Below are 27,936 nucleotides of genomic sequence, written 5' to 3' on the forward strand. Positions count from 1 at the left end.
ACGCATAATAACCACACATTTGTCAAATCATTTTATTCAATATGAAAAAGAAGCATATCTGTAAGACAATATACAGTGTAACAGACCATGTCCTACAATCAATGTCCTTTCTTTTCCTCAGAACTAGTAGTTCAATGAAATTGGTTCAGGAATTCAACTTGTAAACAATTCAACATCTTAAAACGTTTACTATCAGAAAAAATAAAAGGAAAAGTGTTTGCTGTTTTTTTTTCCCATTTCTTTTTAACTTGAACAACTACTTGACATTTATATATAAAGGACCTAGTAATACTGCATCACAAATTGTTTGGTAACATACAGTATCTTAAAAATGAATGGATTCCCTCGATGGTCACTGGGAACTCAAGCCCACACATAAGATTATCAACATTGAGTGGTAAAAAACAGGAAAAAAAACATTTAAATACAGAAACATACAGTAGGTCCAAAGAATGGATGGGCAATGTAATTGTTTTTATTAGTAACATTAAATTGTAAAACCTAGGATCCACAAAGAAGGCATAATCCCTGGGGAATCGTGTGCCTTTTTGATTACAAGAGTATAGATCCTGCCCCCTCTGTTATAAAAGTAAGGGACATACATTCTATATAGTAAAAAAAAGTTATACTGTGACTAACGTTCTACTCATGCATTGAGTAAATAAAGGCAGCAGGTCAGGTCTATTAGGCAAAGACAAAACCATCTGTGTTTATTTCTAGGGATACTGAAATTGAATCCATTAAAATCAAGGTGACAAGAAAACTATAATCTAATGGCAAGATCAATGTTACAGTACACAAAACAAAAATAATTAGAAGTACTGGCCTTGACCTACATTTATAAATATGTTCCAACATTTCTCTGTGAGAACAGCATTAAATATATGGTTAATTCTGTTTCGTCATATTGAGTATGGTATAGAACTACAGCCAAAACATTAATCAGCCAAGCATCATACCAGCAAGACTATGACCTGAGAATCAAAATGTGCTTGCCTCTTTACAGAAAGCCAAACACGTGGTAAGGGGACTGCTTAGAACACACCAATAAATGAATGAATGAGATTAGGAAATTAAATTAATTTAAAACTAACAAAGAAGCACAGCTGTATTTTAGATACTGATGTGTGATGGGCTTGGTGTGGTTCACATTTTTAAATGCTCATGCTGTTTTTAACTTATGTGGGTAAAAATAGTATTATTTCCAAAATGATCCCACAATCTCTAATTATATATTGGGAGATGATTTTTTCTGTGACTTAAGGCTTGGTTAACAGTATTTTAAACTGGCAATAAGAAGTCAGAATTTTCAGAATGTGTTGTCTTCATGTCCTCTATGCTAACTACACAAAAAAAAAACCTGTGAGTTTTTTTAGGAAAATTAAAAAAAGATGCTTGTAAAATGGTAATTTAGATGTACACATTCTGTGATATGCAAAGCAACAAGAGAAAGTCCTATCTGATGTGATTTAGTCCTCGTTTTCAGACTTTTTTTAAACTGAGGTAGAGTTTGAGGTTTCTATGAGTAGGCAGTTTGGCAGCTTGTGAGCACACCAAATAATTTTTTGTGTGTGTGGGATTTGTCTTTAGAATTGGTCCTGTTAATGAATTAAAAATCACTAAAATGTTATGATTTATCTTTGGGGGGGGGGGGGGGGGGGAGAACAACCTCTTGTTTTAAAGAACAACTTTAAAAATAACTGCAGAAAATAAAAAAAAATATTGGAATACCCAATATATCCCAGAGTATCCTCTTTATTGATCTTGGACTGCGAGCTAGATGTCAGACAACTAGATTGTTAGTATTGCAGAGCAACACAAAGATAATTGTAAAGAGTAGGAACAGTAGCACAGTTCCTCTGCTTACAGATGTAACCTTTCCACCTTTCCACAGTAAGTTGTGGTGCCTAAAGAAACTCTGATCTGCTCTTTTTAACATTCTTTCTAGATACATCTGAATGTTAAAAATGACCTCATCTAGAACGTCAAGATATGAGGTCAGAACTGAGTTTGGGGTTTTCTACAGGCAGCAGAAAACTATTTAAAAAACAACAGCAAAAAATGTTTCAACTTGTAAACGAAATTTATTGAAATCCAGTAACGCACTCACTGTGTTGAAGTCTACTTAGTAGACTAAAGTCTACTTAAATTGCTGAAATATTTTAATCAATTCAAGAGGTATAGGTGTGTTGTCTAAAAGGAATGTACATCAATGGCAGACCACGGTTATAATGTAAGATTGCACATTCACACTATCAGACAAGGAGCTTCATTGTCTACATTACTATCACTCCAGCCCAGGAATGTTACAGTTTAAATCTAGCAAGACAGACAAACTTTAAAGAAGGCATCTCTGTCATAAGATGTAAAAATAAGCAAAGTTGTCCAGAAATGCAAGATCATCATAATGTCCGTACAGGAAGACACAACAGAATTGCATATTAAATTAAAATGCTTACTTTTTTTTATGGGTACCATAATATATCTACCCAGCACTTCAAATGTACAACTTCAGGAGTCAGCATTAACATTAGAAAGTAAATTGCCTGGATGTTTTATTAATACAAAAAAAAATAAAAAATGAATGCCAGGCACGATAGCTAGCACAAGCTCAGACGTCCTGTATATATGCTGAAAACCACAAGATAAAAACTCTTATTTTACTCACAGGCACCCAAATAATATTCATGGAGCTTTCATCAGGGCCTCACATCTAACATGCAAGATATTTGTCCCAGCTGTCCCAAAACCCTTCTTTCTGTGCTAACCCAGTCATCCTTTAATAAAAACCATATCCCTATGGACGAGAGAGTGGCTGGTTTCAGGGAAAAGGGAAGTGAATGCTACAGATATGAACTTTTCTTTAAAAGAGTGTGTCTGAAAATGACTTTGCACAGGATGCCACCATTTTTTTTTAAATCCCGTACAGTATGTACTGTACTGTTCCAAGTGGCGCAATGCCTTTTTGTTGTAGTGATATTTGTTGGCACTTCAAGAATGCTGGGGGTTGGCACTCAAAGGTATGTGGTTAAGAAGCACCGACCTAATTTCTGACTGAGCTCCACCAAATTTAGATTCTACACAAAGCTTCTGTAACCAATGCAGACTGGAACTGAAGACCTGTATGAGAAGAAAAGGGTATGGGAGATGAAAGAGGTAAACCTCCATTTTAAAAGGTAAAAGCCATACGCAGGCAACACCCAGCAGCATTTGATCAGTTTAAACACGAATCCAGACAAACACTAAGTTTCAAAACAACACAGTCAACCCTGTCTTTCTGGGATTTAGATGCATGGCCAATTTCCAGCTTCCTCTTCCTCATAATCATTCACGTAACAGGAAGATGACTTTGTTTTTTACCAGGGAGGCTGGTTTCTTCTTTATTTAGACAACACTAGAACCTAAAATAACTGAGAACTGAGAGGCACTGCAGCACCATTCACACATTTTTAGTAAGGTTCTCATTGGAAAAATATTTTTATATTTTTCTTACTGGATAGGTTTTAGGCAGTAAACCTACATTCAGTAGAATGTAGCCTCCATTCAAACGCAGTCTAATGCAGTGTTGTGTACAAGACGTCTAAATTGAGGTGAATTCATGTCTTTCTAGAATTGTTTTTTAAAAAGGAAACATTTTTATGCAACACCAAGAGAGGGAGGAAAAAACACTTCAAAAGGGATTTATACAGAATAAAACTCCTGCTGAATTTCAGTCTGGCTTTTGAAATTTCAGTCAGAACTTTCTATTTGGAAAACGAACGCAGAATGACCGCCTGTAGTGTCAATAATGAGAAATTAAATTATGCTACTGGATCCCTATAACCCAAAGAAGGAAAAAAACTCTACAGGCAAAGGGACTAAAACAAATGAGGACACATTTTTGAATACCTTTGTATTCATTTACCAAGTTATAAATTATCCAGGACAAGATGTCAAATACTCAGTTCTGGCAGTTCGCTGGAAGGGAATGTGTCCTCCACCTACCCTGACTTCTCCAGCTATCATGTCTCCTGAAAGACGTGCATCATACTCAGTAAGGGCTCTGAGCCACAATTAAGCCCATAATTTAAGCAAATGAATCACTGCCGGCCTATCGGATCAAGAAAGAAAAGCAAAGTTAAAAAAAAAGGGAGAGGGAAGAGCAAGTTCTTGGGGGGGGGGAGGTTCTGTGATCAGGAGATAATGACATTAGATAATCTCTGATTAGCTGTCGTTCTAATTATTATAATAACAACAACAAGGAAAGGCGTTTCCCAACGGTACTTTTTCCCTTCAGCCCAATGCGAATTTCTTAACATTCTTGCAAGGGTACAAGAATGTGTGCTTTGTGACAGCTCTTGTATGTCTTCTGCATACCACTTAAAAAAAACAGAAAACAAAAGAGAAACAAAAATAAAATCGATTACTTCAGGAGTCGGCTAACTGATCAATCCACAGGACTGTGGATCCGCTTGAGAAAGAATCGCTCCCCGCCCCCACCCTGCCCCTGCTGCAGACACTGCTCCATGCATTAGTTCAGTTTCCAGTTGCTTGGCAGGGCAGTCTGGGGGTTTAGCTCTTGGCTGCTGGCTTGGCTCGTCTTCCTGGCCCTCCATCACCAATTTGCCTTCACTGCTTTAATGTCGCTTACAAGATTTTGTGCCAAACAGATTCCAAAGATCTAAAAAAAAGGGGGCACTTATTAGTAATATTAAAGGCAGCATCATGAAAACCAACTGATGGGAATCTACTTCTGTAACTTTTACAGGACATGTTGCCAGTGGTGTAAAGGTGCTTTAAGAGTAGCCTAACAAAGCTGTTTTAAAAAATGAAGGGAAAAGGTGTCAAATGATAAAGATGAAAAAAGGTTGTTCTGATGGTAATTTAAGGTGCTCTTGAATTTGCTCAAGCTAAACTGATTCTCTTAATTCTAGGGGTGTCTGTATTATAAGGCAGTTCCATCTGCTGGACAGGTGCAGTAAAACAATGCACACCCGAAGTGAAAACAATAATAATGAAAACAAGAATGGTGCTGATGTGTATCTGAAGTTACACCATGTTTTTACAATGTTTAGGTAGTCAAATTTGAAAACTAGACTTTAATGCATTTATTTTAATGCTCTATGTCAACACCAGAGGGCAGTGTCATTTAAGACCCAATATCTTAGACAAGAGGGCTGTCTCAATGTCGGAGGCAATCAATAAAGCCCACGTGACCCCAACACAGGAGGTGTTTTTTTTCCCCCATTTGTGAACTTCAAACAATATGTTCTTCAGAAAATAAAACACGGAAATATACCAGTCCTTACCTGAAGTAGTGCAATTCCAACAAAAATACCAGCAACAAGGATTAAATTGTCTTGAAGCCACTTTTCAAATTGTCCCACGCAGCCCTTGGTGTAAATATATTTTTGTTGATCTAGTTCCTGTTAGACAAAAAGAACCTTTTGTTAGACAGAAACTAAATTAACTGTGTGTACTGCTGTAGTAGCGTATGTGAAAGGGCCATGTAAAATGATCAGTGAATGCTATGTAACACTTCTGTCCTTTAAAACTCCTTTTACAAAACAGGTGGAATTCCACTGGCTTTTCCACCATCAGTTTGGATAAGTGGAATAAAACAGCAGGACCACAGTAGCACTACAAAGAGTAGCAGCTAAGAGTTCCAAACTTTGATACTAATGGACAGACAAAGAAACCACGACTTCTGTGTAACTTAGTTGATGCGTGACTGGTCCTCCAGCTACACACATCCCAATACAATATCAAGATCACAGCACACCAAGCTGCCAAAATAGCTGAAGCACATCCCTACATCAAATGGATTAATTCATGGGATTACCAGAAACTTTTGTTGGGGGGGTAAAAATGACCATTTGAGTGGCTTAATCTGAATTTATGAGTAAAAAACAAGCCTAAAGAATTAACTGCTACAGTGTGCTTTCTTTTATAGAAGAACTTTTGTTTTACTTATTAACGGCCATTTTGAAATGACATACAAGTCGAACTCTGTAAAAGGATGTGTTTCACTACAAGCTGGATGGACTGTGCAGTTGAGGAGGGGAGGATATTCAATAGGGAGATCCAGAACCTAGACACCCCCCTACCCCTCTCCAGAGACCCCTCTTTGTTTGCAAAAGGCACAGACAGAAGGAGTCTTTTGTTTCCTTGAGAAACCAACAAAAAAAAAAAGGCTTGGCTATTCACATACGAACAACGCTGCTGTCTGTGAGGAATGAAGGCTTGGTAGTTTGTTACAGGAACTGCACCACTGCCACAACATGACTTTGACTAAAGGACTCAGAGGTGTTCCTGCTGCCTTTCACTTTGTGAAACCCTTTTCTTCCTGAGGGCAACACACCCCACCTAGTTACAGGAAAAAAAAAAAAACTTGGCAGTACAAAAACTAAATTCACTAATTGCCTCAGAACAATTCGAATTTCTCAGAATTGATTTTCCTACCAAAGACTGTGTAAGTGAGAGTTGTGGGACAGTCTCCATTTTTGTTGGTGAAAATACTTCTAAATTCAATACATCAATTCATGCAAATAATCTTAATGTCATCCTGAATTCTATTATTTACCATATTTGTGTTCTGTAGGCAGTTCCCTGGGTGTACAAATATGATATATAACAGTTAAAATTAAAGTTTATATACTATATACCATGAGCTAGGAAAAGAGATTTTTATCTCCTGAGAGAATACTGACATCAGTGGCACATACAGTACTGTACTGCCTTTACATGTCCATTTCAATATTGAAGAGTCTGAAGGCCAAGTTTGGAAAAGTGTCTGCAGATGGAATACTTACAGAATGAATACAGTTGTAATCAAATATTAACAAACTGCATTCCAAGGCTGAGACTGCAATTTTTATGAAACACAATTTTTTGTTGCTCGTGATTCCAAAACCTTTGTTCTAAGCAGTTAGAAAATGGATGGATGACCTACGCTGTACTGGAAGATAGCCAACATAATCACTCTCCTCTGTCATGTCCAGTGTGCTGTCTGTTTGCTGATTGCATTTACAGGCTTTAAAGTACACGATTTAAGCCCCACACTATTCCTTAAATTTAACCCTGTTTACTTTTTTAAATGTATGTATTGAGTCTTTGAAGTGCCACTCTTCTAAATGGAAATATCCACATCTTAATGGCACACTAGATGACACAACTGGAAATGTATCTTTTCTACACACATTCAGACGTACTGCAAATCAGTAACATTAGAATCAGCTGATCTACTAAGTTAGTCAGAAATCCTGATTCTTTCATAGCTTTGGGAAATTTTTGAAGCAACTTTGGTGCTAACTGAGTTTGCATGTTTTCCCTCTGTTCATGTGGGTTTCCTGTGTGCTCTGGTTTCCTCTAATAGTCCAAAGACACACTGCTACGTTAAAAGTCTACTGGGAAAATTGAGCTTTGTGTGTCTGTATCTGTGTCTGTGTGTGCCCTGTGATGGACTGGCCTTGCACCTGTTGCTTGCCAGGATAGGCTCCAGCTCCCCCACAACCCTCAATGAGATGAAGTAGTTAGAAGATGGATGCATGGAAAAAAACAAAGTAAATTAACAGACTAAACCTCAATCTGAACTAGAGGGAAATTTAGGTACCACACAGAGAGACCACTTTTTTTTGCAGACTCATGCAACAACTTCATCAACTATTCCTACATCCAAGAATCCCAAGATGAGGAAACAAAGGAAAAATGCCATACTTACACCCTGAAGCCGAACGTCATAGCCACACTGTGTATTAAGTACATCTTCCTGCCCAGAAAGAAAAGGAAGATTTATTTGAAATGAAAAATCTGTAGTTGTGAAAACTGCAAATTAATTTAAGTACATGGGCAGACACAGTGTCTTTTGGTATTTGATCTCATCATGCTTGCCATTACTTAATTGGTTCAATTATTTGATTAACTGTTAAATTAAAAAAAATATATATTTTCCAGGACTCAAAATGTTTTACAGATCTTGCACTTTGAATCCAGTGAGTCTTTCATGGTCATCCACGCTGGGGAAAAATCATAACCATGACCCCAGCTGAAACAGTGAATCCTTTTGTATGTGTATGAGGGAAGCTAAAGGAGGAAGGGGATAGCAGAACGAGTATGAGCCCCAGACAGTGCAGAGGCTCTTGGTGTTGCTGGCTGAGCGAGACATGATTCTTACCGCAGGGTCTCTGACGCAGCAGGAGAAAGGCACTCCACAGCGCTCTCTGCTGGGGTTCAGCTCAGTGCAGTTAAAGTAGATATTCAGGTTCCAATCATTGGGGCCGTGCGCGCCACAGCAAGACCACTGCAAGAGCAAGCTGATGTTAGATAAGGAAGGTATGTGACGTCTCCTTCGGCTTATGGAAATAAAGAAAAAAAGAAAAACAAAAATGAGTCCTACAGATCGCATACAGAACCTGGGCTTTGCTGCAGTAAAAACAGTCAAATCCATGCTTGGGCCTAAAGGCTCATAATTGTTTCTGTGGCACTAAGCAGACTGAGAACATGGGACTCCCTCTGGGTGGATGCTCATCCAGCATGGGGATAACCCTAGTAATGCGGGCACACACCTGTAAAGCAGAGTGGACTGGAGCAACTGGGACAAAGATCCTTGCTCAGTCCCAAAAGAGACCCACAACCATCAAGGATTGAATCCAGTGCCCTGCTCACTAGTCTGTGCTGGTCAGTGGGATACAGAGGACTACAAATGTACTATATTCCATTAGTTTTCTAAGACTCCAAGACATCAACCAGTACAGATGGGTTGTAACAAAATGTAATAAAGAAATAGGTATTCCTGCAGAAATGAAAAAAAAAGAACAAATGTTTCAGAAAGTTAAACTTAGGAAGATTAAACTTGTTTAAAAAAAGTGGCTGTCGTAAACTACAGCCAAAGTGAGTTTGTCACTGATCTAAATAGAGCGTTTTAATTCGTAGAACAAAACTGTATCCCTTCCTGCACACAGTCACCGAGAGAACCGGCTTTGACCCTGTCTTGCGTATTGTGTTCCTCTCTGTAGGTCTCTTAACTGAAGCCGACTGTTTTTATAGCCAGCTCCCATATCAATGTTTTCACAAGAAGAAACTCAGCAGGCTCTATTGTGTTTCAGGCCTGAACTTCAGCTTGGCCCTGCCTCTATCAGAGCTGGAACATGTAGAAAACAACTGTCAAACCTTCATCCCTAAATTTATGGAAACTCAACATCCTGTATTTATTTGTCAACGGCAGGCCTTTTGACATCAGAGTGCAATGTTGCTCGCTTTTTATTTTACTGAAAATGCACAAGACCTTTAAGTTAACAAAAAGCCAGTATTTATATTCGTTTTACTGAGTTTATAGTTCAGGTTTTTTTTTTTTTCCAAAATACCCATAAAACAAGATTGGCCAATATTCAGAACTAATCCCAGAGAGCTTGGTTTTGGTGCTGCATTTTTTCTCCGATTTGCGACAATTTGATTTCTTATCTAAAACTGTCTCGGCAGAACCTGAGAGGTTATCTGTGTACGTATTGCTTTGCGAAGTCCATTGCAGATGACAGAAAAACGTGCATCTTCCACTTCTGAGCCATGAACAAACAAGAATTCAGAAGCAAGAAATTACAGATGTTAAATTGAAATACAGGAGGCTCGAAACCATGAGTTTGTGCTTCAGCCTTCATCCTTTTGGCTGAGAAAGTGTTCCAGAATTCCCCAAATGATTGCAAGAATTTTCTCTTGCATCGTAGCCAAGTAAAATCCTCTTTTATTACAAATCGCAGCAGCTACCCAGAAAATCCTCTACAGGCTCATTTGCTAATTTAATATCCCTTAAATAAAGGGTGGTTCTGACATGCTGGACCAGACTCAAGAGCTGTTAAGGTGGGGTCTTAACATTTTCCAGACAAAGAACCTACAGTCATGTAATCTTATCGGGTAGTGGGACTCTGTATGTAATGATACATGTGTAAACTCACATATTCTTGTGCAAAATCTATGAGGTTCTGTAGGTCAATGTCATCCCGATATGCCTTGACGTTGTTATTAATGAAGAAATTCAGCTGATCCTTGATCCAGTCCTTAAACACGAAAGCTAAGATCCCTGCTGTTAGCTCCAGAAAAAAAATGAGACCTAAAAATACAGAGAACTGGGGAAAAAAAGGAAAACATGTTTAGTCTTCGCACTTGGTTAATGGGAGACCACAGTGGTTCACTTTACATAAAGGGAGGGGGGTCTACACACTCAGCATTACATGTTCAGAACAAAAACCAATATGCATTAAAACAAATTTTCATTTTTTGTAGTTTAAAACTAACAGAGCAGACAATTTATAATGATAATTAAAAGAATGTTTTGAGGCCAGACCAAACCAGAATACACAGGATTCTATGGTGTTTAAGTTAAAAATGCATGTTGTGTGCCCCATCTGTTTGATTTGTAATGTGTTGACTGTAAATACTTCAGGCAACACGTCAGGAAATACTTCAGTGTATCTATATCATGCTGGTCATAAATCACTTTCTTGGCTTCTGACATGCTAAGATTGCTTTGAGGAAATTTATAGGTGAAAATGAAATTATATTAGCAGCATCTGTGCTGCACACACAAATACTGCACCTGCATTAATATCATTTTAGTTCTAGCTCACCGCAGTAGCAAAAATAATTTTTTGGTTTGTTTTGTCTGCTGTAGACAGGCTATTCTTCATGAGTATGTACACTTCTAGGACATACTGGTGAAATAAGATTCAATCTGCCGTTTTAGTACATACTGTATAAAGTCAAAAGTATCATCTGCATACAAGTATTTTTGCTTTTATTAAGACATATATAAGCCTGCATCACTGGCCAAAGTTAGCAATGTTGAAAGAGCGGTTTGGTACTACTACTGATACCACTTTTGACTTTAAGGCAGAATCAGCATTTATAAGATAATTCCCCATGTCCTGTACTGTTGACTGGACAAAGGGATAATCAGCCCATACTTTATTATGTTGATAAGCTCCAGAGATGCCTCTGAATGTAACACACAGTCTTAAAAGAAGAAGTATCATATACTGTACAGTATACATTTGATAGGAAAAAACACTGTCAAACGTATTCCCAGTATTTCAAAAGAATGCTGTGACTGAGCTGCTGGCCCTTCTAGCATAATTTATATGTCCTCTTCAGTCAGTTTAAAAACTACATACGCACATTCCGTGTAAGTACTGAGGAATGTGATTTTGGTTAATGACTAGCTAAAACTATGGGATTTGTTTATCTAAGTTTTAAACTTCCACACTTCAATTTTACTTTGGCTAAGGCATCAGCATGAGTAAAAAATTAAGGTGCCACGTTTTGATAAGAAAATGCATATTTGAAACGAAATCTACCCTACCTTAACAATATTGTTAAATATTACAGCTAAAATGTAAACTCTTTTCTAATTAACATCAGAGAAACTTATTTAGTGAAGTAAACATGTTTAGGTAATTCATATCACCATTGCTCCCAGATCATTGCCACACAATTTCTCCACTAACCATCAGGTTATTTAATATTGTAACTGTATTAGAGAAATTATAATGATGTTACAGGAAAGCAAACAGGTGAGACTTAATAGTAAGAAAAATAGATTTAAAAATATTTCTATATAATATCTTACAAATTTGAGGAGGAATGTATTTTCTCTGAGAGCTCCGATACAGCCAGCAAATCCTAAGATGAACATCACCCCTCCAACCACTATGAACAGCCACACTGGATCAAATCCTCCAAGGTCTGTGATGGAAGAGATATTGGACAATACACCCTGCAGGCCAGAGGAAGAGATTGAGCAGAAGGTTAACTCTGTGCCATCTCAGTCATGCTGAAGTGTCACTGAACAGCTCAACAAGGAGTCTGGATCAATAAGCTGCAATCAATCAAGTTAGCAAAAAAGAAGGAACTACCTGCTCCCAGACAGTTGTTTTTCTTCTATCTCAAAATGCAAAAAAAGACTTGAAAAAGACTTGATCAAACCATTAAGACATATTAAAATATTATTAAATCACTCTCAGTTTCTTAAAACATCTGCTCATGTACAAAAAGATTTACTTGCTTTACTTCTAGGTGCATAATTCACAGGTTAAAGCTATTGCTATAGCAACATAGTTAGCCTGAGTCTTATAAATGCACAGAAGAGAGGTATTGCATTGCTCTTAACTGAATCATATTACATGTCACTGGTGTACATATCATTAGCTTTTTAACACGAGCAAGATATTCTGGTGTTGGTGCAATGCATTTGATACAGTGACAGAGGTAGGTTGTTGCATTTCAGGAATGCACAACTAAAATGGCAAGAGGTCACAGTGAATCATTTTATTCACAGTCTGTTATCAATCACATTACGTTGAATCAATGACTTGTATCTTTCAGAACCAGATCAACACCTCCTAGCAAAATAACAGTACCTATTCAGTTATTGCACCAGTTACTCTGCTGGGAAGGCCAAAGAATTTGGAATCAGTAAAATCGAAGCTGGGTACTTCAGCTAGAGAATGAAATGGTAAAGGATTCATATTGATATTGTCATGATTCTATAATAAACAAGCTGAAAACACATTTCAGCATCAAGCATTTCAACTGTGTTACGGCGCTCAAGATACGTGCCTTCTCTGCCCATGCCCACAGTCCAATACCCAGGAATGCTGCTCCCAGCAACTGGAAAACAAAAAGACAAAGACAATCAACTTCATAGGCTTCATATATAAATTAGCATATTGCTGTTGGAAACAGGCGCCGGTTGCAAAGGAACAAATTGGTAATGCCACACTAAAAAGCAGAAAGAAAAAAAACGATATTTTTGGTTGTTGAGTTTTATTCAGGCATCCTCAAGAGACAAAAAGCTGTTTTTCTTCTTTCTACTCAACAGTGCAGAATTACCCTTTACTTGTTCCTTTAAATGAAAAGGACTAAAAATAGCTTTTTTCCTGGAACCAATATAATAGAAGAACAGTGATAAGTTCTAAAATATTTCAGTACAGAATACACAGTAATAATGTTGAGCCTAAAGTAAGCTATAAAATCTCATGGAACAACATTGCTTTTTGGATATTATTATTTTCTGCATTTTCTCCTCAAAAAACAGTTTTCAAAGGAACAAATTCAGGCTGTAAATCGAGGTGTGTATGTATTGGCAAAGAATACACACAACATAAGACTACTCAGAAAATAAAGGAGACTCATTAGATTCATCTGAACATTCAGTGCTCTAACCAGAGACACACAAAACTACTGTTGCACATGATAAGTATTCATTCTGCTTTAGGAAACCGGTTCCTCTTACTAGTTTATCCTGCCCTCTTTCATCTTACATCAGAAGTTATATAAATTGCCAGCTTGTCCTTACCTGTCTCACTTAAATCTGGGGCTGCCAGTTTAAAATTCCAGCAAAGAATTGGCTCCTTACCATCACTACAGCAACCATGTGCTCTCACACTAGCAATTCTAATGAAAAACGTGCCGAGTGTCATAGCTAAAATAACTATGCAAACTATTTTCAATACAGTACATGTATATCGACTATAGTTAAGGCCGGAGGATCTTCATTTGCCATTTGTAACCTCCTTCCTAACATACACATCCTGCTACAACAAAATCGCTGAATGTTTAATATACCGACATCCCTCATGGCTTGATCATTCAAATCTGCGTAAACAGAAGGTAGTGATATTTTGAGAAGAGCACATCTTTGTGGAGACAGTAATCTGAACTAGTCCTTCACAACACCTCTTATTTCTCCACTATACTGTATACACTCAGTTGATACATTAAGACAACCAGTAAGAGGTAATGCTGACTGGTCCTGCCAAAGTTATTTCAACATTCTAAAGGGTAAGGAGCTGTCGGAATGCGAGTTTGACATCTTTTCCTTCATCAAGAGCAAATCAAAATAAAAATTAGTCAAAGTATTTTATCTCTGACCTCTCAAGTAACAAAAGCTTCTGAAAAAGTACTTAATACTGCGTCAGAGACACTCATATGTCCTTCTGTTCTGTCCAGCCTTGAAAGCTTGAATCATTAACTGTGGGTTTTATTTCTCTCTGGCAGCCATTATCTCTGTGAATTCTGCTGCTAGAAAACTCAGCTTACTCGCTGTCTTCACATTCTTGCTGTCTGCAGTTTTACCTCTCTACTGTCTTGGTCACTTTAACAATCAATTATGTTAGAATGTCTAAGTGTAAAGGTTAGCTATTAGCAGTTAATAGTCCTTTGTGGGCTGTTCAAAAGTAAAAACCCATCATTTCAGCTGTGAAGCCAACTTCAGGTGTCTAGATTCCTACTTGTTCCTTTGCAGCTGGAATGCTGACACAAATACCTACGTGCAAGAACGACAGACACAACGTGTTCAGAGACAGGCAGTGGAATCCTAAGGAAAAGGAAATTGAAAGGCCGGATGTATTGAACGGTCTTTTTTTCCATTATGCCTTAGGTCAAACTGTGCAGCACACGAGCTTTGGGAGTTCCTGATTTTACTGAACAACTGGATGGCTGGAAGTTCACTCTGGAATGAAATAAACAAATTCTCTTCATTTAAACATTTACAGTGGCAACAAATGTGATTGGTGCCAATATTCATATGTTTCATTTCTAATGTCTCTATTGTAACACGGGCACTCCATGGCAACATCTAACAGCATGATAAAAGTAATAAAACCTTTGGTGTGTGGTCTTTAAAATTCCTTACCATTATCCATGCAATCACTGCACTCATTTACAGCCTAAGGCAAAACTCATGTTCTTTGGCAATTACTACCATGAATACAGCTTACTTTCCTGCAGCCTGCAGACTAAAACAACATACCCAACAGCATCACTGATTTTTTCAGTCCAAGCATGAAAAGATATTATTGTAAAGCTAATCTGAGTCAATTTATTTACCTAGAACTGAATTGGGACAATGCATTCGCCAGCAGGAACTCAGCCAGAGACAGAGTAATCAAAGAACTTTCCATGACCATGTTGTTAAAGTCGTTTTTTTGTTATTTGTTAAAGTCTAGATAGGCTACTATGTTCTCAACCCTTATATACGGTTTAGAGTACTTTAATTCTGATAAATTACTTAATCAGTAACAGTGAAGGGAGTCTGGTAGATCTTAGATAGAACAAGGGGTGGAAGAATAAGAGCTTGGATTAGTCCTGTCACGAAATTAGAACTGGTCAACTAATAATTCAAACATAATTAATACATTTAAAAGCTCTCTGAAACAAAGGTGTGAATTGTTTCATGTGAATGTAAACGTGCTTGAGCAACCAGTACAAAGTCCTGACGTGAATCTAGCTGAGGTCACATGATTTTATTCTGAGTCAGAAACAAAATGAAATGGAATCCAAGGGTGTTTGAAGAAAGTGGAACAGGGCTACAGTGGTACAGCGCTGATGGGGGATCAGTAGGTGTCACTATTCCTCAAGGCTCCAGTCCCTGATTAATTGTGGTCATTAAATATCATATAGCTTCAACCCCAGAATCCTGGCTAAATTCAGTTTTGTCCTAATTCCTTCCCTTCAACATAGTGGATGAAGTAATTTTCACTTCTGCACCTGGGCAGCTGTATAGTTCGTTCAACTGCAACCTGTCAGCAGGTCAGTGCTATTATTTAGTGCTGGGTGGGTGTAGTATCTACCTTCCTTTATGTAAGCTCTTATAAAACTCTATGTTTCTGAGCTTGGCACAATCATTTTAAATAAGTATGCACTGCAACTAGCAATAATTATAAAGTGGAGAGCAAAATTCAAATGACACTATGCAATTTCTAAATCACCAAGCTCTCCGAGACTGCCGAGAAGCAAAACTTCTAAATTTGGCTTGTGCCTGTATACCCTGTCTGTCCCTGTGACTAGCAATTTTCATAAATCTATAAATGCTGTTCCAGGTCCATTATTTTCCACCTACCTGTAATGTGAGAGCAATTTGCAATGAAATTACATTCCACTTAATGTATAAATAATCAATTAGTTGCATTACAGTGATCATTAGGGAATACTATAAGTACTGCTGTAATGAACCTCAGTGGTTATCAATATCATCATAATATATTCAGTATAACTTAGTTTGCATTAAAATAAAGCAGAAAAGGCACCTTGCAAACAAATGACAGTCCATATATGATTTTCTAAATATTTAGGGATAGGATATATACTGTATGGGAAAGGGTAATGTTCTAGTTATGTACTAGCAAATATCATTAGTGGTGCCACACTGTTTAGATTGCACATATATTCAAAAGCAAATATTAAAGAGGAAATTATTCACAAGACTCCAGTAGTTACTGTACGTCTGTACCAACACTCTTGAAATGAAGGACATACTGGTTTCTAAGACAAAGCAACAAAATTGCTTGGTTAAAATTAAACTGTTTAGTGCTGTTTAGAAGTGGTGTTTTATTGCCTATTTATCCCCCCCTTATACTTTGCATTTACGTGAAAAAGGATAAAAACAAGTTTTAGTACAGAGAGTACAAGTCCATCCTGTAAGGACAGTAGGTACCTCGGAACCCCACAAGAGCTAGCAACCAGATGTTTTCTGCAATTTCACAATTCCGTTAGTAGTTTCTTTTCCATGCAACGTTTCCTGTGGATCTTTGACCAAAGCTTCCTTTATTACATTACTATCACTGCACATGCTGCTAGCACCTCATACCCATTCCTCTAAAGCTTAACGCCACATCTGTAAATAAAAAGGTTATCATGTCTACATGAACAAAAGCTGTAATCTTGCAACACCAATTAAGCACAAATCCATTAACACACAGAAAATGCCAAGTTGTTTTTTCTTTCAAATAAAATGTTTGTTCACTGTTAAGAATAACCCGAGTTTAGCATATATATAATCCAATTCACTGCAGTCTAATTCATTTTGAGTCCTCCAGCAAAAGTCAATGACATCAAATTGTTGTGGTATACTGTACCAATTAATCTAATTTTATTAAAATACCGATTTAATTTTAGAGAACAAATTATAAGCAATGTTGTGTGCTGCGTTCTGTTATGTTAATTCTGTACATTTTAGATAAGAGATCAGAAAAGTGATAAGATTATTTTATTGGCCAGATACAATTTCTTGCATTAAGAATTTGTCTTTTCGCATATCCCAACTTGCTCTCCATGAGACACACAGACAGGGAGAGAAGCTTGGGGTCAGAGCACAGGGTCAGCCAATTATACAGCGCCCCTGGAGCAGCTGGGGTTAAGGGCCTTGCTCGGGGGCCCAACGGAGTAGGATTCCTCTGCCGGCCGCGGGATTTGAACCGGCAACCTTCCAGCCACAGGCGCAGATCCTGAGCCACAGAGCCTCCACACCGCCCCAACTTTTGCACTACCAACAGCTATACAAACTACAACATTCTATACAAACATACTGTAACTAAAACAGACTATGCATTATTTTAACTGTCCAATTTGTGTACAGGTACAGATCATTTTAGGCAATGATAAATAAAATTATAACCCTTTAATATATTGCCTGCGGGAAATAAGGAGAATCTTTGTACGGTCAAAATGAACTTGAACATAATGAGGTACAATTAGAATTTTATTCACCTATACCTACAGTATAATAAACTGTAGAAAGCTACTCCCCAAGACCTATACGGCTACATTTTGAAAATTAATGAAAATGAATGATTAATAGGCTATTTAAAATAAAAGGAAAAACAATCAATTTAAAAAGACCCACTGTTATAATTACAGTAAATCTCTCAGGGTAAACACATCACAAAACACAAATCTAAATTCAGAAAAGACTGGGACTATTGCTAAGAACTGTTTTCTAGTCAATTTACATTCGTTGCATTTCTGCAGTACAAACTGATCTCAAATAGAACAGTCATCCGACAGCAGCAATGGTTTATTTATTCAGCCTTGGTTAGCATTTCCCCACTCGATTGTGAGGCAGTATTTCAAGATTTGGCACCATTTGATCTCAAGTTAAACTCTAAATTCAACAACATTTCGCAGATGGCCTAGTACACTTTCAGCTGAATAGAACTGGCTTCTTTTTTTTTTTTTACCATTTTAAGATGTACATTCATGATTTATTCTACGTCCTGCTGCAACCTGGTGGAAAACCTGCCTCATCTAATATGTGCACTAGAGAAGGAGTTCTTGCCTCATTAAAATCTGAACAGTCTTAGAAGCTTTTATTTTAGCACAGATTTTTTATTAATATAAAGCCTCTTTCATTTTATTCTTATATAGCCTTTCAATCAGAAGATTCTCACGGCACTTTGTATTCTGAATGGATTAATCGGTCAGTGCCGGTTTTAACACTTCTCAGTCCCCAACCCTGTAGAGCAACTGTTGATAAATACATACTGTGAGTCTCCACTGAGACTTGTCCAACATGAACTGAGCATAGACACGTATGAGCAATGACTGAGCCACTGCAGTTTTACAATATGTCATATAGGCCTTGATGGAAAAAAACAACAACACATGATTAGACAAGAGACTTTCCAAAGCTCTGCCGAGCCACTGCCCTGACCTTTATGAGCCCTTCCAGGATTGTGTCTCTGCTTGACGCTGGTGTGAAGGGCAGCGGTTGCCCGGGTGACGACAGCGGCCTTATGAAGATATTCTCACAAACGGAGAGGTGGTAGCGGTGTTGGTAGTGGGTGGGCGGCACTCAATGTGTGCAAAAGAAGAATCCCACCTCCTACAGATTGTTGCCATAGTGACCCGCCTTCCACCCCCTCGATTCTTCGCATTGCATGGCAATTAGGCCATGGTTTCAAACCCGCTGTGTGCAGCTCCTCTCTTCAGCACGGGACTGGAAGAACTCCAGTGTGTGTTCGCAACACGTAGAAGAGTTTAATGAACAGGTCAATACTGTGGCCCCCCACTGGGAACAGAAGAACGGGCCGTACTGTACTACACTTCTTTTGTTTGTCAGAACACTGTGCATGTAATTGCATAATTGTAATATAGGAGGCATAAATTAGGAAACTTTCTGTAAATTCCTTCTTTACCGTACCTACAGTATGAAGTCGTGTATAAATAAGGGGGTTAGCTTTGAACAAACACGCATCAACAAGTTCTTCAAAACTTCTCCTACAGGGTATGTCCTTCCGGACTTCCATGTAACACAAGACAGAGGAATGGCAAATAATTATGGTGCACTACACGACTTCTGTCAAAGCTGTGCTACTGTATGTGAAGACTGTGGGTAAAGTTGTGGTCCCATTTTGAGACATACTATGGGTTCAAGTCCCATCATGCAAGTACAGCACAGCACTTTTAATAAATGGCTCCCAGCTTTCACTGGGGGTTCACCTGCGACAGACTGGTAAGACACTCAGAGAGAGTCTTGCGGTCTTGAGAACTTCTTACTGTACTTCTTTACACAAATGTTTGTGGGGACTACTGAACAAACTACCCAGCCATACTGCAGATGCGGATACCCTGGCTTCTGTCAAGAAATGAATGAAGGTGATCCTCAGATCAATCGACGACTTAAATACTAAATGGGCTAGATTGGAGAAACAACCTCCTCTCTTTTTGTAATGGTTTTTATGTTCTTAAGACCATCAAAAGGGAAAGCAAGCTTTCAGATGATCGGCACAGGGCTGGTAAAAGCGACGAATCCTATTTTGCTCAGGCTCAGACTAATCCAACTGGATTAGAGAGACATTGCAGTGAAAGCAGCATTTAGTATCCCTGTCAGTCTGCACTGGGAAGACAACAGTAGGTGGAGAAATGAGAAGCTCTCCATTACTTACACACCTCGGGAAGGGTGAGCAACGTGATACAAGCATGATTTTTTCACGTATTTATTAAACTCTCTGGGACTTCGACAACATTCGTGCCAGAGCACTTAACTTTGATTTTTCCCCAAAGAAGAATCCTTGACTCTTATTAGGGTGCTCCTTTAACCATGCATTCCAGCAAGCAGCCAGACAAAAACACAGATACAACATTGACTTCTGTAGAACAGAAAGTAAAAGTAAAGGAATGATGGAAAAGAGATACTGGTCTGTGCTCTATCTAAATTAGCTCTGGTGTGGTCCAGTTAGGTACAGGGTGTGGCATGATTTCCTTTAATGCAGAACAGCCCTAGTTAACCAACAAAGTCTGAGTGGGGAGCAGTGTCAGAGTGCGAGCTATAAAGGAACAAGCAGGCTTAGAGGTTAATTCCATGCTGAAAAGAAGTAAGAGTAATTGACAGTTTTTTTTCCTTATTTCTACTCCTTAGTGTGAAATTAACCTCTGCTTGCAATGCAGCAGCAGTTCTCTCTTGGTAATGCATGTAATAGCTGCAATTTCTATAAATGGCATGAGCACACTACTATTTTTCCACAGTCAGAATGATACAGTAACTATGTGTCTTGAAACACAGCCTCCATTTGTGCAACACCCACTCTAGCAACCATTTAGCACTGTAACAATTGATTTTCAATATAATACACTCCTTTCTGAAGGAAAGAAATAATACTGTACTCTGCCAGAGGCTGCCTGCATACTCTTTTGTGTGGGAAGACACAGTGCAAGTTGTTAGACAGGGCTCAGACTACATCGTTTCCTTATTTTAAACTTGCAATACTCAGTACAGGTGGGTTTGACATAATATACAGTAGTGTTAGAATAAAGTTTCAAATATCACTAATGATGGTTCTCAAACTAACACTAACAAAACTTACAACTAAAACCAATCAGATCCAGCACTACTGTATTGGTTGTGATTGTATATTTATATGTTCTTAAATAACCACTGTAAAACTATTATTTATCATTTCTGTTATTAGAAATTTTTTTCTATATGTTTCTTCAGCTGAAAGTTCTGCTCCCAAAAATGACGATTATTAAAATTGATTTTCCAAATGCTGACAGGAACTGGTCCAGGTAAGGATTCTGCAGAAGCTGCATCGTGCAGAAGCTGATGCTTATTTAACCAGACACCAGGGAGACCACAAACCGCAGAATTACAGCAATCAATCTCTGAAGATGGAAATGCACAAGTCAACAGCTCAATGCAATGCCGGAAAAAGGTGTCCGCGCAATAAACCTTCATACAGTCAAACGCTCATATGATTTTTTTAAGTTATTTTGTAAGTAAGTAGGTGGATGAAAGGAAAAGATTTTTATTTTGCTGTACAACTGAAGACATTCTACCGCAGTCCCTGTACAATAACAATGACAAGGTCAAAACATGCAGCCTTCAGGGAAAGTAGATTCAGCTGCTCAATGGCCACGTGTATAGGCATATTAATACTGTACCAATCACTAGAAAGCTGATCTGTTACTACTGCAAACTCTTACATTTCTTACACTCTTGATGCAACTAGATAATATGAATAAACATGGTTCTACATACTGTTTCACTTGTATTGTTACTTGTGACTTGCATGTAAACCTCAAGGCAATAGCCAGCACAAGGCTGAAATTACCTTTAAAACAAGAGACCCTGATGGAAAGCAGAACACAAAACAACTGAAACAATAAATTCTATTAAAGTGGGCTCAATTATACCTCCATTAGTGGTGACAGATTTGGAATACGCAAATCTTGAACAGCACTTTAAAGAGCACATTACATTAATGAGAAGCTCAAACAAAAAAGTATTTAAAATGTCCTTACCCTTCCAGTGAAAATATATAAATTGAATGGATCACCATCCCCGATTTAGTGCTGCATTCTTTGATCAAAAGATTGATCATTAATAAAGATGTTTTGTTTATCTGATTGACGCTGAAATTATTTTCAAAACACTATATAATGCTATAATCACTGAATGAAAGCACAATGTAGCTCTCTGTATAAGCTAAGTACAATGTTCAATCCTAAAGAAAAAAAAAGTTTAATAATGCGTTTATCAACTGTGCTTCTAAAATGATAATTCCAGATAATTTAACATAAATTTAAACTTAATAAAACTAAAGTAATGGTTTAATAATAATTTAGTAAAGTAATACTTTATTTTGCTTGCAAGCCAAAGTTGCTTGATTCGGTACGTCTCTGTGCCAGAGTTGTCATTTCCACTGTAACAATGTGTCTGCCCACATGCGTGGACAGAGGGTACAAAGGATCTTGATTAGCGTGTGGTCATGCAGGCAGGTTTCAGGAGATTAAATGTGTGAGGGCACAGAACCATTCACAATGAAAGCTCTCGCCTCTGCGCCTAAGATTCTTAAAGATGTCGCATCTTAGTCTAATACCATAGAATAGATCTCCATAACCTTCTGCAGCAGACAGAGCTTTTGGAGTGTACAACTCACTGAACAGTATGAGTGATGCCCAGAATGAGATTTCAGGTCTTTGGGTTTCTGGCAAGGAAATTAAATGCTGACTGACAGGCCATTTTACACACCACATGGACAGGTGTCGTCAAATTTTACATTTTTATACTCCATGTAAAAAAAGAAAAGCAAAAACATCACAGGTATCGCAGCTTAAATATGTCTGTACTGTAGATCCAGTAACACTTAACTCAGAAACGCTGTTAATTTATCAAAAGCAAAATACAGTAAAACATTTTGATTTTTTTCCCAGCTGCCTACAATCTGAGAATTTCAAATTCCTGTGTACTTAACTGCATGAAGCATTGTGTATTAATATTTATGCACTATTCTATGGCTATAAAACTTCTGGTGCTGTGTCATATATAAATAATTATTAAAACGATATCACAGATATACAGCATGATCTGCAGGATAGTATTGTTTAGCATGGTCTTAAAAAGTTAGACTTTAATATTTTACAGCAAAGTTTGTTTATTGTGAACTAAACCACAATGCACAGTAGGCTGTTAAGTAAAAAGAGATGAGGTTGCTTACAGTAGTACAGATGCAAAATTTACTCCCAATACAGTTCTACAATAACAAATCTGCACTTTGCTGCTATATTCCTAATTCAGATTCCACACCAGGAAGGCAGGTTTCTGTCTGTTTATTCTGTTTTGAATTCTGAAGGATCACGCCAATTTCCTTTTCAGCTTCACTGGATTGTTCATTAAAATTATTTTCAGTCTTGCAAATGAAAAGCTGGATTAGAAGGCCAGAAGTAGACTACAATAAAAAAGCTTTTCAAAACAGCTTTCTTTTGGAAATGTGTTGCACTTCCTCTTCAGCAAAATGCTTTTTTTTTTTAACTGGTAAGAATTAGGGCAAACATTTCCAGATCTAGGGGAAATGTTTAGGAACATCTGAGTTTCATATACTGAGGGAACATCTGAAAGGTGTTTCAGGGCAATTCTCAACTACCTCAGAATGCAATCTTGTTTTTTCAGAATAAAGAACCAGAGACAAATCACATTTCCCCTTCCAAAGAAACCATGGACTAGGAAAGAAACCATTCTCTCAACACAAGACAGTCTAACAGTATAAAGGTTTACGTAGGCCGGTTTATATCAACAGCTTAAAAAACCTTGAAATATTATGCTTCTGTGTGCAAAGTACGTTTTATTATCCAATAGTATTAACAGATTATGCAGTAACATAAAGCATGTTTCCTCAGGCAAGGTTGCTAATGATCTCCGGGCCCATGTGTGTCCCCTGCATGCTGCTTCTTTTTTAATTATCCTTCGATATAAAGGAGCAAATGTTTTCAAGAGAAAGAAAGACGATCTAGAATGTGAATTAATTTGAATAAAACTCCATTAACAAAGATCTGAGTGCTCACGAGGCTCCTACTACAGACCTCTGGGGCTTCGGAGTGCTGGTGAAAGGCAAAACATAGAAAAAGACTTGTTTCTGAAAAAGGCACCTCAAGTCCAACTAGTCTTGGGACAATAAAAACAATTCTCTCCGAGTGAATAGGACGGGATGAAGAACGTGCACCCACCAATGTGCACATGGATCTCCGCCCTTTATTCCCACATTATTCCACAGGGTGGCTGCTTTCCATTTTGAACTGAGGCTAGTTGGAAAAAAGACTGATACAAACTGAAAAGCACAGGAATCTATACTCCTTTCCATCAACTCTCTCCTCTTGGCTCCTGCAATCAAGATTTTTTAAGAAATGTCAACTGTTTTTTTTAGCTACATATATAATCGGTGGTCTTATTCTGTCCCAACCATGAGTGGCCCATTTTATAGGCAGCACAGACAGAGAAATCATCTGAAATAAAAGCTTCAAAACAATTAGCGTTGCCTAGAGGCTCCCTGAGCCTGAAGACTATTCCAAGAAATTTACAAGAAATGTATTAAAATCAAGAAAATTGTAATCGCTATTTAATCTTTATACTTTATACTGTTTAACACAACTTGACCACGCAAAAGCATGGAAGAGGTTAAAAAGTGCAATATAAGATATAAGCCTTGAGGAACTTTCATTTTCCTGTATTGTGCTTTCTTTTTTCCAACAGAACACACAGTAACCTACTGTCTTGAAAAAACAAAGACATTGCTTTCCTGTGCTGAAATACGATGACTAATTGTCCACAGTATAAAAGGAATCAGGACAAGTTGCCTCTGTGTTCAACGTGAAGCTTGTAAAAGTGATCACATGACTTTAGTCTTCAACTCTGCTACAGTTGAAAATACAGTATCTAAATACATTTAGAAATTCTCAGAAATAATAGCATGTTTTGAAAGTAATTACTCAAATCTAAACTACAGCCACTGCTCTATTATGAAACTTGAAGTACAGTACATTAGCAGCACAGGTTACAAATCTCGACTTTTCAGGCTCAACTAGTTTAAATTTCAATTTTTATGACGATACTCACTAGGTACAAGTCTGAGAACTTGCACTGCAAAGTGCAGTGATTCCTGCAGCACCTGCAGAAGCTTATCTATATTACAGAATATATTTTTTCAAACATGAAATAAAACAAGAGAAAAAAATACTGAATAAGGGGGCTGGAAGCAACAAGTAAGACGTTTTCAGAATCCACAACATCAGTGTCTTACAGCACAAAATCATCTGGAAATTCTCAAAATAACGAATTAGTTTGTATTCTCCCCATTCCCTCACTGCTCCATAGGCAAAATCCATACTCCATTATGGCAATGGAAATAGCATTTTCTAAACCAACCACACTTTTGCTACTCATATTTATCAAATAAGTCTTGATACTGCAACCCACTTGTAGTGTGATAAATTATTAAGCACCTGAAAAGGCCATGTACACATTTCTGTATGTCTGGTACAGAATTTTAAGGGCAGTGGCAATTGATTAGACCTCCTTCTTCTGAACAAAAAGGTATTTTTTTAAATTGACAAATGCCAAACCAGACCTCAAAACATAACGCAACATTGTGGTTTCCAGTCCTGGATGTTCATAAACTCACAGGTCTTCTTTGTGACTCTAATGATCAAAGGGTTGGAATCAATTTTAAATTGGACTATCTATGCAATTGATTGCTTCAATTCAGTGACACACAGCTATGCCAGAATGAAAAGCATTCTGTAGTTTTACAGTACTGCATCTCACCACTAACAAAACACAATACCAGGAGCAATGTTTTTTTATAGTACACTGTAATCTGTCTTTCAGTAGCAAGACACTGAACATGACAATTAGTCAGAAACTGGGGTTCTCAATCAGATCACAGTAAATCATGACATTCCCCTTCAAATAACATAAAAGTATTCAAGAGGCAGCACAAGTACAACGCCTGGTTATAAAGAACCTAGAAAACATTATTTAACATCTTCATTACGAACACTGTTGGCCTAATTTCTCTTGAAACTTTACTCACAGCTACCATGAATCTTGGCATCCCTCATATCTCAATTTCTGGGTTTTCGTGAACTCTTTTTTTACAAGGGGTGGAACAAGAGGCACTGTACAACAGAAAACTGAAGATTTAAGTGTTTGAAAACACATCGAAATTTGAAATGGTTTGAGCTGTGAGAAATGTTAACATTGAAAATCCTGCAGCAGGATTAAAAGAAGTCCACCAACAGCACCTATTCACAGGTGCATGATCCTTAAAGCCAGCATTCCCCTTAACCTACAGTACCATTCTGATAAAGCAGGACGCACAGTACTTCACCTCAGGAAATTCAGCCAGTGCGTTATTTTAACGTAGAGTTCAAGACTAGTCATGGTGAGCCAGGGGTCTGACTCACAACCAGCCAATCAAAATGACTTGGAGTTAAAACTGTTTGTCTAGTGGTCTTCATCTGCTTCTACTAAAATAAAGCGACCACAGAAAAACAACCAGTGCCACACACAAGAGATGCCAAGGTGCTGTTACGAAATCCTCTAACTCTTCAAAGTATTATTTTGTTACGTATTTTCTCTGTAGTTCTGGCTTCATCCAAAAAAATGGAGGAAGGGATAGCCTACAGTTGTCAGAAATGTATCTTTCTTCCATAGTTTTGTATTAACCTTAAAGTATTTCATACATGGCATCAAAGTTTTGTTAAAGAGCCTCAATATATAGACATGAAGCAAAATACAGGTCTCCTGGTCCTTTCTAAAGTTTCTAACTTCATTTCATATCCCATAGTTGAGCAAACTTGGCAAAATAAAGTGTTTAAAGTTGGTTTAAAAGAAACAACTGAAGTAGTTTTTTCCCAGCCATATATATATGAATTTGGGAGGGAAAAAAAAAACTCGTACTGGCACGTTTTCCAGCATCCTCAAGTACATAAATAAACCCAGTTACGCAACCAAGCTGGGTTAGCTGGCTGTGGCAATTGACTAATTCAAAAGGACAGATACCCGAGTCTAAAAATACCGAGTGTCTGCGATGATCTTGGAGGGGTTGAATTCAGCGTAGCACAGCAGTGGCTAATTAAAAAAGGTTTTCTATTTTTAAAAAAAAAGAGTATAGAGACAGACCACCTTTTTCCTTCTATTACAATCTGTGGTTTAAGACAGGTCCCGACAGACTTCAGAAAGCGCTGACTGATGAGGCAACAGAAACTATCGTCTTTAAATCTGCTCTCAGCTGGCACCACGTCCCTGCAGGCTGCCTCCCCTCCGTCAGACTTCACATCTTGTCTGCAGATTCAACTCGCTTCGCGGGGGGCTGAAGTTCACTTACACCAAGTCTCACCCCTTATTTTGTTATTGTGTGAGAAAAAAAAAAATCACAGTTCCCTTAGAAAAGTGACCGCGCATACTTCAAGGTCATCCACATAGACTGAAACACTTTGACGCTGTTCGGGCACCTTTTCCTTCCGCGTCCGCGTTAACAACCGCACGTAAAAGAAAATAAACAGCATTTTCTTCTAGGTAACTGCCTTTTTTTTCCCCCCGAGCCGAAATACAAGAAAAGACAAGAGAATGACACCTGGAATAATTAATGCCACATCTTGTTTATATATCGATAACCTGGACTTAACTTAATGTGTTGAAGACTTCCAAACCAGATAATTGTTCTTACATTTTGACCTGATTGGGGGGGGGGGACCTCCTTTTTAACAGCATTGTAATTTCCTGTAAATATTCCCACCAGAGGGACAGTCATTTATCTCTTCTCGCCACCGGGCTGTTTTAATAAAGTCACATCCCTTTTCTGCTCCTTGAACAGCAAACTCGGCACGAAATCACATTTAAAGACAGCGTATTTTAAGATCTTGGCGTTACTCACCCAAAAAATAATGTTGAATCCAAATAAGAAATACTTCACGCAGCAGCTAACTTCGGCTACTTTGAAATGGTGATGTTTCCTACTCATTCTTGTACTGGTATATTATATAATCGGCGTCAGGTCAGCTCTATTTACAGCACATGTACAGTATATATACGAGAAGGCAATAAAATTAACATGGGACTACCGAAAACAATTAATCAAAAATATATACATAAACAATAGCCCAATAGCGCTTCCAGCAATATGGGTGGATAATACATCGACCCGATTCATCTGCAGGTTTAAATTAGTTTATTCTACGGAAAGCAAAGCAAAAACGAGCTTTCGTGGCGTGAACGCAAACCGACATTCCCCGAGACGCACAGAAGGTTGCATTTGTCTGATTTCAGTGTCGTCTGTAAATATCCTCCATGACAGCAACAATGCACCTCCGACTTAGCTCCGAAGACAACAATCACCGCTGGAGCGCTGTCATAGC

The 27,936-nt window shown here is 37.9% G+C and overlaps 1 protein-coding gene across 1 annotated transcript; it reads right to left on the bottom strand.

Moving 5' to 3' along the window:
* Positions 1-18: 18 nt before the first annotated feature.
* On the bottom strand, positions 19-27,936 carry tspan17 (tetraspanin 17). The gene is made up of 8 exons (XM_006631918.3): positions 27,456-27,936; positions 12,586-12,636; positions 11,597-11,743; positions 9,927-10,097; positions 8,153-8,278; positions 7,700-7,747; positions 5,289-5,405; positions 19-4,660 (listed from the first exon to the last, which is right to left on the bottom strand). The coding sequence occupies exons 1-8, from the start codon at positions 27,540-27,542 to the stop codon at positions 4,595-4,597; spliced, it is 813 nt and encodes a 270-aa protein (XP_006631981.1). The 5' UTR covers positions 27,543-27,936; the 3' UTR covers positions 19-4,594.

This window comes from Lepisosteus oculatus, chromosome 11 (genome assembly GCF_040954835.1).
Source record: "Lepisosteus oculatus isolate fLepOcu1 chromosome 11, fLepOcu1.hap2, whole genome shotgun sequence".
Lineage (NCBI taxonomy): Eukaryota > Metazoa > Chordata > Actinopteri > Semionotiformes > Lepisosteidae > Lepisosteus > Lepisosteus oculatus.

What these genes read in the sequence shown, in the direction of transcription:
- tspan17 (XM_006631918.3), bottom strand. Translation starts at nt 27,542, where the DNA reads ATGAGTAGGAAACATCACCATTTCAAAGTAGCCGAAGTTAGCTGCTGC. An exon ending in ATGACGTTCGGCTTCAGGGT is followed by an intron (nt 5,406 to 7,699) that starts GTAAGTATGGCA and finishes TTTGTCTAACAG; the next exon opens with GAACTAGATCAACAAAAATA. An exon ending in TTGGAATTGCACTACTTCAG is followed by an intron (nt 4,661 to 5,288) that starts GTAAGGACTGGT and finishes CCTTTTTTTTAG; the next exon opens with ATCTTTGGAATCTGTTTGGC.